A 12,068-nucleotide genomic window follows, 5' to 3' on the forward strand; every position below is an offset into this window, starting at 1 on the left:
ACGTTTCTCCTTACAGCACTTAACACTGTGGAACGCAGGGTGCTGATCTCCAAAATGAGACAAAACACAAAAATAAGCCATATTAATTTTGTGGAGATGCAGATGACTTAATAATGTTGGAAGGAGCATGGAAGAAAGTTTACCTGAGTCGTGTGGTTGAACCTTGCTTCACCTGCACCACACAGTTCCCAACCCAACACCCATCACATACAAATGCACAGGTCAGGTAACTAAAGCATTATCATATGACGCTAAAGACATCTAGACAAGGACTGCCACATTTCACTTCGAAGCTAAGGGTACTACGTTTTACGCTTATTTCTATCCTGTTACAACTATGGAATAGGATATAGCCTATGCGCGTTTCCCCGAAGACATACGGTAAGGGGTAAACTCCCGTTTCAGGTGAAGGATTGCAGGACAACAGGTGACTAACTGGTTGTGGGCATCAGTAGAAAGGCAGAAATTAGAACGGGGGCTTCGGAAAATTGGGGTGACCTTCAACACATGCGGCGCTCGGAGTTTTGAGGGAGTGTGACAGAACAGGCGGTGCGTATCAATTTAATTTTTCTTTTAAAACGTAATGTAGGGAAATAAGGGCAACAGGACCCATGCAACGGATCCGCTAGTTATAAGTATAAGTATTTGCATAACTTCGTCTATGGGTAGGCTGTTGACAGTTTAATTCTAACAACACACAATAACTGAACGCTATGAATTTTTCAGATTTTAAATTAAATAGATAACAACGGAAGAAGCTGAACCCAATTAGTTAGAGTCCCTTTCTATTAACTGTCGTAGGCCAATATTTACATTGTCCTGACGATGCGTAATTGGACAGCTATGCCTCGTAATGCGGACAGACTTTACTTTCTCTACCGGGAGAGATTAACCAGAAGCTTTGAATGTGTTTTGACACGGTGCCCAGGGACCTATAATCCGCGTTTCGACCTAAAGAAATTCAGAAAGCTTCCTAACGGTAACATACTGAAATTATTTAAAGTGCAAGCATACCTGTTTTAGTTCAGTCCACAACAATTAGGTCTGCTACAGCAGACCTTTCCCAAATGGATTTGTGTTATCTGTAGCTTTTTATAACGTCTAAGTTTTCTGGAAAAAATGTATAGCGACTGCAATAATAAAAAAATAAAATAAAAAAACATTGTCCAGCATCCTCTAAAACATCTATTAAACAAACATTAAATATTTATATTTAATGATATCGCTTATTCTGCACATTGGAATGGTTACATTTCATCATGTTAAGAAACAGTACGCTCGACTGTTAAATTAACTGAGGATCAAATACATTTGTGTACTTGCACATTGTAATTGCGCAGATGCAGCAATGGTATACCTGTTTATTTCCTGATGGACGGCTTTCTTTTACCTGTGCAGAGCCTAAGCTGTATGGAACTGTGCAGCATGAAGGATGGCGGATCCTCCTGTCAGGTGGAGCAGCTGGCCAATGCGTGCGTGTCAGAGCGCAACCAGAGTTCCTGCCGGATTCAGGCCAAAGGCCTCCGGCCTTGGTCGGGCAACAGCACTACGACGACCAATACCGCCAGGCACAGAGCCAACGGAACCGCGAATAACCATTGTAAGAGCGTGGAATTCGCACCCAGTCGACTGGAGAACGTGGAATTCACGGGGAAAGTGCTGGTTACTGGGGGTTCCGGATACTTTGGCTACAGGTTGGGTCGTGCTCTGGCCAGCCGAGGGCTCTCTGTTATTCTGCTGGACCTGGTCAAACCGCGTAGGGGCACTCCCGACGGCGCAGTGTTTCATCAGGTAAATCCTTTTTACACTGGGAAAACCGCTAGAAAGCAGAAAAGAGTGTGTGAACAAGAATATGAATCCAAATGCATGGTGGGTTGTGCGAGTATGCAAGCAGAAGGAGACATCTTTCTGTAGCTCCTAGTGCACATCTGATTTGTTTAACCGTGCAGTAAATTCGATTTCCTCTCTTGTTTCTATTTGTGTTTTTGGCAGGGTGACATTCGGGATTATGAGTCCCTGTACAAGGTGTGTGAGGGGGTGGATTGCGTCTTCCACACTGCTTCCTATGGGATGTCCGGCCCAGAGCAGGTGAGCGTTGCGTCATTAGTTATCCGCTGCTCATTGTATGTCCCTTGTAGTGTGGGTTTCAGCATACTTTGTAGAAATACAGTTCTTGAGACTAAGAACAGAGACTCATGCTACCTACAGGTGACAAAAAATGAATTAGCCTTCCGAGTCATAGGAGTATGAGGAGAGTTCTGGTCTGTGAAGGTTTGAATGTTAGTGTTCAGGTCGCTGTAGGTGTGAGTGATAGTATTAATTTGGGTGTAGGTATGAGGAATGTATTGCTGTTAATCTTTGCAGCTGAAGAGAGAGCTGGTGGAATCTATCAATGTTGGTGGGACAAGTAACGTCATTAAGGGTAAGCAGTCGCCAAGCCCCTGCAGCCCCTCCCAATGATGGCATTTGGGATTAATCTTCAGAAACACTGTGAACAGTGTGGTTAATGGTGTGTTTGGGAATGGTAGCTATAGCACGAGTATAGCCTTTGCCAGCTACATATTGCTTGCAGGGGCTGTAAAGTTTCTTTGCTTGCTGTAAAGTTGCAGGTATGTGCTGCTAAATTGTTTGTAGTGACTGTACAGTTTCCAATGTGGGCTGTAAAGTTGCGAATGCTTGCTACCCGCAGCATGTTTGGAGCAGGAAGTCCCTAGCCTGGTGCACACCAGCACCGTTAACGTTGTGTTCGCTGGCCGACCCATTGAGGATGGGGATGAGGAAACTGTGCCCTGCGTGCCTCTAGATATGGTGAGTGTGGACCTGTCCCAATCTTTCTATTACTCATTACTGATAATTTACAAAACACAGTTTGCCCTGTTAGCTTGTTGACAACCATGATATGAATGTGATATTAGTTAGACTGGTAATGGAAGTATTTGCTGCTGGAATTTCTCATTTTACAGAATTAAGTCTTGCAGGAAAATTCCTGGAGGTCATCTAGCAAACACATGAACTTGTGTTTTCAAACAAGAGAGTGAGGTCGTAAACAGACAGTGATGTCACAAAGAGGGAGAGCAAGGATTCCTGGTGCTGTCTGTGAAGCTAACAGGATTAACTGTTTAAAAGACGCCTGCAACTATTGTCATGCAATATATTAATAGTCATATAAATTATACATATATTTTAACATTTTACCATTTACTTTTTGTGCGTGTATTGTAGAATTGTGAAAGTGAATATTCAACTGAGGGTTTTGAAATATATTTCACAACAATAAAAATGAGTATGATTTATTTTTTACAAAATGAATTAAACTAATACTAAAAAGGATCTCTGACATCCATGTCTGTGCACCTGCCATACTGATGTAAAGAAGGGTGTTAGGGTGTGATGATGCAGGATGTAAGGGTGTGAGGGTGCAGGGTGTGAGGTTGAAGAGTGTAGGGTGGAGGGTTTTAGGGTATGAGGGTGTAGGGTGTGACGATGCAAGGAGGAGGGTGTGAGGGTGAAGGGCGTAAGGTGTGAGGCTGCTGGGTGGAGGGTGTGGGTGTAGGATGGAGGGCTGAGGGTGTAGGATGGAGGGTGTAGGGTGTGAGGGTAGGAGAAGGAGAAAATCTGACCACAGCCTCTCTGTCCTGGCAGCACATAGACCACTACTCTCGGACCAAGGCCATCGCGGAGCACATGGTGCTCAAGGCTAACGGTCACACTCTGAAAGGTATGAAACAACAAGCGACCAGCAGGTGTGGTTGGGCAGGTGGTCAGTTATTTCCCAGAGTACCGTGCGGCACAGTTCGGACACAGTCTCAGGGGGATAATGGTGACTCTGAAACTCAACACTGCTCGGCCGCTCGCTGGCGTGGATAAATTTAGAGCTGCAGAGTACAATGCAAGGGGATCCGACAAACACACACCTGACACCAGCATGAGCATATATGTGTGCGCGCGTGTGTGTGAGTGTCTGTGTTCAGATAGTCGCTGGTAAAACTAAGACGCCATAGTAAATTGCTGGTGTAGCAAGGCGAAATTGTAATGGCCAATAGCTTACAGAGTAATAGTAATTACGTACAACTTTGACAAAATTATAAATGAATGACCAAGAAGATAAGTTCTATGGTATTACGCACTTGTTATTCTGTTGAGATTTTGAGTAGGTTTTCATCCTGAAAGCAAAACATTTTTAAACTGCTCAGTGCTGGATAATTTGGTATTGGTCATTGAAAATATTGTTTCAGATGTCTTTGACAAGGTGATATTTTCATCAATCAGTAGTAATGGAAAACCATATATTACATAGTGTTTTCAATGATTTGCTAGCTACCTAACTAAGTGTTAGTGTCTGTTTTGTGGTCTCCTGTTCACCATAAAATAAATTTATATTTCCCATATATATTTGGAAAAGGTAAGAATACATCATGGCTTAATGAAGCCATTTAATTTCCATGACGATTAACATTGCATCTCCGTGGTACATGCTTGTTTAGGGTGTTCTTCAGTCTGTAATACCCAGCAGAGAATTGTAGTTTCTTTCATGGGATATATCAGTGAGTCTAAAGGGGTGTGTCTGAGGCATGTTAATGAGTCTAAAGGGGTGTGTCTGAAGCATGTTAATGAGTCTGAAGGGGTGTGTCTGATGCTTGTTAAGGTGTCTAAATGCGCTCGTCTGAGGCATGTAAATTACATTAAAGGGGCGTGTCTAACGTGTTTGCTCTGCAGGGGGCGGCCGCCTTCAAACCTGCATCCTGCGTCCTTCAGGCATTTACGGGCCCGAGGAGAGGCGACACCTCCACAGAGTAATGGTGAGCAGCACCCCTTCCCTTCCTCTTTCTCTTTCTTCATCTCTCCTTCCCTTTTTCTCTGTCCCTCTCTCTCTCTTTCCTTCTCTCTGCACTAAAGGGTTCAGGTGAGAGGGTTGCCCCCTCTGGTTAAATAGGAAGTTGCACTTATAATCCTGCATTGGCCAGTTTTTGCACCCACCCATGCTTTATTAATTCCGAGTTCATTCCTCATCCTTAAAAACACAAATTGTAGCTGCAGGTGGCCCAAACCACATTAATGTGTGTCTGTGACACATCCTAATACCCATAATGACATAGGCTTATTATGCAATATTACCATCTGTATAGGATATGAGCTGTTTTTTTCTGAGACTGTATGTAGAGAATTATGAATTCCATACCATGGAAAATTTACGCAAGTAAGACAGTTCTTCACAATGAATTGGTCAACAAAATGTGACAAGCCTCTAAATGTTTTACATGTAAGCCTATGCATATATCTTAGAAATGAAACGCTCTTTCATTTTCATTTTCATTTCATTTGTTAAACTCTTTTAACAATTGAAATATCAGGGTAGTCTGTGAAACTCATGGGAAGAACCCCATTAAAATTTAATGACCTTGTCTGTGCCTCACTCTATTCCTGTTTCCACCTGTAAAATGAACCACTGGATTTATACCTGTTCCTTATCCGCCCCCAGTTGTATTTTCGTGGGTTATCTGGCTTATCTGACCTGAGGCAGACTTTACCTACATTTTATCTGCTGCATGTAGAGCATATCTTACAGGAGCCAGGAGTTTTAGACAGGAGGCACAGATACAGCTGCCCAGAGCGCATGGCCAAAGGAACACTTTCCCTGGGTTTGTTCCGTCTCAAAGACGCCATGAACCAGAGACGGAACACCGTAGCCTTTACCTGCTGTACCTGAGAGCTGTGCAATATTAATGGCCCTCTCCCAATATCCCCTTACACCTGTTCCTCCGGGAGTCCCAGGAGTATGAGGTGAGCAGGTTAACTGCAGGGCCCTGCCAAGATTACAATCTGCCCCTCGTTTAGTCTAATTCACCAAAACCGCCCGATGTGTGGCATGCTTAGCCTAATTCACCCAAACACTTGTGAAAGCCTGTAAGAGTCGTTTAGTACACTGGGAGACAGGGGTGTGGATTACAAAATGATACAGCTCTTTCTCACTTCTGTGCAGCTATACAAACTGCCCCTATGCCAGAAGTAGAGTATCTCATATATCCTACATAGTTTCCTGTGTTGGACCCAGAGATTAAATCTTGTAGGACTACTGCTGTAGGTCAGATAGTTTAGTTATGGCTGTTTCAGAGTGTATTTCCAGTCGGTGTTGACATCAGGTAGGCTCTGGTGGTCAGGTTTCACTAGGTTAGATGGTGGGGTTTTCCTGCTTTCACTTAACCTGTGATTTCTCTCTTCCAGTAATATAATGATAAAATATAGTATATTCCCTCACATTCACTCTCTCTCTCTCTCTGTCACTCTCTCTCTCCTCTCTCTCTCTCTCTCTCTCTCTCTCTCTGCCATCCACCAGGTGAATGTGGAGAGGAGATTGTTTAGTTTCAGCTTTGGTAACCATGATGCCAAGCTGAACTGGGTCCATGTGGATAACCTGGTGATGGCACATATCTTGGCTGCTGATGGTCTGACCGTGAGGAAGGACCGTGTGGCGGTAAGTGTCATGAAAGAACTGCTGGTAGATGTAGTCCAAACCCAGAGTTTGTGACTGTGTGTGGGAGAGTTACACTTCAACAGTTCTCAAATGGGTGGAGCTGAACCAGTTGTAATGGTTTATTGTGGATAAGCATCATTCTATCTAGTCTGTGATTGGCCATGGTGGTCCTGTCCATCGTGAAGCTCATGCTGCTTTATTCTCCTGTCACAAGAGCTCTCTCTTAGCTTCCTTTACCATCAGCACCGAAAAAGGGGTTTGCGGCACAGCACCAGTCAAATTTACAGGAATGTTTAACATTTCTTCAGAGTGTAAATGTGGTCACACTTTGATTCAGTCTCAAACTTTCTGTTATGGCTATGGGAGCTCTCATGGAACCACAACATCTCTCTATCTATCTGACAGTTGTGTGGGTACGCGTGTTTTTGCAGAGTGGACAGGTCTACTTCATTAATGACGGAGAGGCTGTAAACCTGTTTGAATGGCTGACTCCACTGGTGAGACTCTTCAACTATTTTACTAATATATGAAATATCACTCCACTAATATGTGAAGGAGACATTTTCTAATATCCATGCTAAGATACATATATGATGTAAAGGTTGTGTATCAGGGCTTGTAATGTCAGGAACTTGTGTCTGTAGGTGGGACATGGTGTTCAGTTGGGATGTATACATGCATTGGTATATGATATGAACTCTCTCTTTTTCCTCTTTCAGTTTGAGAAGCTGGGCTATAGTCGTCCCTTGATACACCTCCCTTTCTCCCTTGTCTACTCTGCAGGTAGGGATGTGTGAGCATTCCTGCTGATGCTTTGTGATGCCCGATGTTGGTTTAGGTGATGCTTGGTGTCGGTTCTGCTGATGGTTGGCATCTGTCTTGATGATGTTTGGCATCTGTTTTTGCTGATATTTGATGATGTTTTATGTCTGTTTTGCTTATATTTAGTGATGTTTGGTGTTTGTTTCCTGTAGCCGTTCTGATGGAGTGTTTGCATGTTGCCCTGGGACCTGTAGTGGAGATTCCACTGCTGTTCACCAGGAATGAGGTATGCATCAATCTTTCTCATGAAGAACTTGTGGCCCATTTCTCTCCTCTGCACAGACTATAAGATCTTCTCTACGTGTTTGTTCAACAGGCTGAATTTATACATACTGATCAGACATATATTCCTAGGTGCTCTGTTAAGGGCAATTCTTTTTATTTTGTGACATACTGGACATTTCACAGGTCTTCATTCTGGGCTTTGAACTGATTTATTATGACAAAAAAGGGAAAAAATACTTTGACCATATGGACTATGGCTACCTGTTTAATGTTACAAACCTCTTGATTTAAATAATTAATCCACATTTGTGCTTCAGTGATTTTGCATCTAGACTTGCTGATTTAGGATTGTTGTTGTCAGCCAGGTCTGGCACTATCCTATAATTATAATTATCCAATAATAAAAGTATTTCAGTTGCAATAATAAGAGCCAGCTAGCTAGTATGTGATCTCATTTTTTACTTTTACTTTAAATTAAGCGCTTAGTCTTTGAATCGCACAGTATTCCGTATGACTATGTAAATATTATGATCAATAAGAAACACAAATGTCAGACACCGAAAGGCGATTGGCTCAAAGTAACAAGAATACGTATTTTGTTGTGGTTTAAGTCTGGGTCATCACCCAATGTAATCTTTTAAAAATTAATGATAATAATATCTGCATTTATAGACCGCTGTGTATTTTTTTCCCTGCGTTTTGGCTCTTTATTCTGTATAAAAACGCAGAGCCCTGAGTTAACAGGACCGCTGCAGCGGCCTGCCAGTCTGTGTACAGCAGAGCAGGGTGGAGTGTGGCGGAGCTGTGCCTCCATTAAGCAAATGAGCGTCAGTGTGGTAATACAGCCGGCTGGGCCGTGGGCATAGTAGAGCCAAGCCAAGCCATGGCCCTGGCAGCAGACAGGAAGGGACAGCCATCTATGGGGTCTGAGACGCGGGGCCATAAAATATTGATGATAAACACTGCTCCGGTTAGCTGTGTTACGCATGTAATCTGAATCGACAGTCTCTCTCCCTCTCTCCTTCTCTCCTCCTTTCTCTCCCTCTGCCTCTCCCCCCCCTCTCTCTCCCTTTCCCTTTGGCCTCTCACTTCGGATCTTGCCCTAGAACACACACCACACACAGGGTAGTGGTGACATGAGGAGAACGCTCGTCAGTTCCCCTACGCGTACGGAAAACTCCGCGACATCACTGTGGCAACAGTGTAGAAGGTGTCAGTTACACCCTCTGATTAAAAACTTGTTTTAGTCACAGAGACAAAATCTCATTACGGGAGTAATTTTCCTGTGTGATTCCGGTGAGTGGTTTGGATCCAAATTAGGCCCGACACAGTGTGAATGTGTATGACCTTCAGCTGAAAACGGAAGTCCTTTTTCTGGCAGTAATTTTTCAAGCATTTATTAAGTTCCAGACAGGACTGTGTGAACAGCACCAATAGTTATAGAACATTAGTATAAGATCTGAAGGTTATTTTATAGAAGTATGTCAAAAACCCAAACCTGAGGAATTATTTCATAACTATGTTTGATGAACGGCATTAGGACACACCCACACACACACACTCACACACACTCACACACACACACACACACAGCATAGGGATTCCACCGTGTGATGAGAAACTGAAGAAGCAGCCCTCCAGTGTAGTGGGGTAGGGATGAGTGTGTGAATGAAAAAAGAGTCAGGCTAGAGGCTGTTACATGGAAACACTTGACAACTGAGGGGTCTACATACACTCTTTGGCCTGTACGCTATGAGCACATGTGCTTCTGTGGGATGTTCTGTAAATGTCTCAAATTGATTTTTTTTTTTTAATGAGATGAGCACGGCAGACTTGCCTATGGACACTAAAGTTAATTCAGCATTCCCTCAATTATTTTTGTAGATTACAGATGTAAACTGAACCCCTTGCCTCTCACTCCCTGCAGTTATCTGTCTGTCTGGCTGTATGTTGGTCTTGCTATCTTTCTATCTGTCAGCCTGTCAGTGAGTTAGTGCTCCTTGGCACTGGGCATTTCCAGGTGGGTATTTGATCTGTCTGGAGTAAAGAGATACAGGAACTTTGGATTGCTCTTAGGGTCTGAAACCTTGGGTTAATCATATGAACCTGACCCCTGGTGCCCCCCAGGGGGTTTGGCATGGAGTGATGTAACCATGGGCACAGCTGACTGACCAAACAAATGCCTGGATCTACACCAGTGCCTGCCTAACTGTGCCATTCCTCAGAATTCTTGTGCAACTCCTAATTATGCCAGTAAACTGTGAAAACAAGTTTATTTGTTTTTACATATGTTCTGAAAACAGGTTATGCTATGCTAAATCTTCAATTTGTTTAGTCTGTGTTAAGTTGGTCTGGACAATGTGGAATTAACTGAAAGGACCTATCAAATCACTATACTGTCCTCTATTGGTGGGCTTAAAATTAGCATTCACTGCTCAGCAGTGAAAGCTCTCTGAGATCAGGGGCTTATTCTGTCCCAACAAAGAGAAAAGTTGCACTGTTTCATTCAAATGCACTGTTGCCTGTTTCAGCCAGGTCACTGCTGTGGAGTTGTGTGTGCCACAGATCAGAAACTAGGGTGGTTAGGGTCATGGGCTTGTACTGCAAAGGTTGTGGGTTTATTTCCCAGCTGGAGTACTCTGGAGCAAGGTACTTAGCCTGAATTGCTTCAGTACATATCCAGCTGCATAAATGGGTTGTATGTTAAAAATATATATAATTTGTAGATTAGGGTAAATGAAATACAGGTAAATGTAAATGTTACATCCAAGTGCTCATTTGAACATATTTTCAGTCTCCATAACTGCGGTGTTTTGCACCTTGATGTTAAGTTGTTCCCATTTCTGTTTTTATTGCCCACATAGCATTTTGTTGCTCTTGACTATGCCCCAGCATTGAGCCCTGTGTGGGTGTGGCTGCGGTCACTCCATTGGCCCACGCTTTGACAGACAGGTCTTGTCCTTCCCCCTCAGGTGCGAAACATTGCGGTGAGCCACACTTTTAAGATTGAGAAAGCACGCCAGGACCTGGGCTTCGCACCATTGAAGTACGACCTGGCCGACTCAGTGGACCAGTACTTGAAGACCCGCCTCCTGCAGCCCTGCCCGCTGTGGTCTCGCCCTCAGTCTCTGGCCCCGCCCTGGGTCCTAGTCCTGCTGGTGCTGCTGGTCAGCCTGGCTGCACTACTCTGCTACTCCTGTTTACTGAGTGCACACACACTACACTAACACTAAGGCACTACACAGACATGAAACACACTACACTAACACTAAGACACTACATGAACACTAAACACTCTACACTAACACTAAACGCACTATACTAACACTAAACACTCTACACTAACACAAAACACACTACACTAACACGAAACACACTACACTTATACACACACACACTGCACTTAGTCACTCTCACACACACACACACACACACACACACACACACACACGCACTCACACAGTGCTTGCACACTCACATACAACGCGAACACTCACATGCTAGGTCACACATACACTACTCACACACTCAGACTACACTAGTAAACTGACAAATATACATGCACACTCAGACTACCCTAAAAGAAAAACAACTATTTTCATATTTGTCGTAATGTTGTGACAACCAAAGAAAAATGTGTCACATTACAGCAGTGTTCCAGTGTGTTATTTCACACTGTAGCAGTATTGCAGTTTTAAATATGAGCAAGTTGGAGCAAGCTGAACTTTGATTTTAAAGTTATTAATCCTCGGATGTGGTGCAAGCATTAGCCTGTCTGACTGTGGGAAGAGAGAGGTTCTTTGCTGGAACCAAGGAATCTGCTCATAATTTCTATATAATTTATTGCATCCTCTAAAGTAATTTATTAGTTTATACCACTAAATCAAAATGCTCTTGTCGGAGCTTTACTTACATATAGTTATCATCAGTGTGTGTTTATATGTATATGCCTGTGTATTTGTGTGAACATACTCCTCATAAACATTTTGAAAGTTTTTAGCACATTTTTAACCAACTATGTACTGTCTCTCAGGTTGTTTATAAATCCCCATTTTCAAACTAAGTATTAGACTTCCCTCACATAAACAGGTCTGCATTTAAAAACAGAGAAATGACAGTGAAGATCACGCTTGGAAACACTAATCTGCTGAGGGCAAAAGTGACCTTAAAATGCTCTTAAGATTTGGAGGAAATTAAGTAGCTTGATTAAAAAATGGTTTAAACAAATTAATACAAACAATGCCAATGGCAAATGCTTTAAAATAGTAGAATAAACATACTGGTACATTACTGTATGCTAAAACAATACCAAATATAAAATTGTGATCTTAGGTGGTATATTTTATTGTTGGAAAGTTTTTAATGTGCAAATCAGAAGATTTTATGATTGGATCCTTTTGTGATCAAATATAGTTATACGAATGTGCAAAGAGTAAGTTCACATACACACACGTACACACACAATTTTAATGTTTTAAAGAGCATTATACATTCTAATATTTTTTAATGCCGGGTTGGGCTACTGTAATATATTTTACACCACTGTAAT

General features: G+C 42.7%; 1 protein-coding gene across 2 annotated transcripts; it reads left to right on the forward strand.

Moving 5' to 3' along the window:
- Positions 1-33: 33 nt before the first annotated feature.
- Positions 34-10,798, forward strand: sdr42e2 (short chain dehydrogenase/reductase family 42E, member 2). 2 transcript variants are annotated; one of them, XM_035396920.1, is made up of 12 exons: positions 34-549; positions 1,399-1,791; positions 1,993-2,088; positions 2,365-2,422; positions 2,690-2,808; positions 3,643-3,718; positions 4,717-4,799; positions 6,335-6,472; positions 6,904-6,969; positions 7,192-7,255; positions 7,447-7,520; positions 10,492-10,798. In XM_035396920.1, exons 2-12 carry the CDS (start codon positions 1,411-1,413, stop codon positions 10,744-10,746), a joined length of 1,410 nt encoding a protein of 469 aa, XP_035252811.1. In that variant the 5' UTR covers positions 34-549; positions 1,399-1,410; the 3' UTR covers positions 10,747-10,798. The 2 variants fall into 2 exon arrangements, with proteins under 2 accessions (XP_035252811.1, XP_035252812.1); XM_035396921.1 differs by lacking the exon at positions 34-549 and adding an exon at positions 649-979.
- The last annotated feature ends 1,270 nt before the right edge of the window (positions 10,799-12,068 follow it).

Source organism: Anguilla anguilla, chromosome 17 (assembly GCF_013347855.1).
Source record: "Anguilla anguilla isolate fAngAng1 chromosome 17, fAngAng1.pri, whole genome shotgun sequence".
Lineage (NCBI taxonomy): Eukaryota > Metazoa > Chordata > Actinopteri > Anguilliformes > Anguillidae > Anguilla > Anguilla anguilla.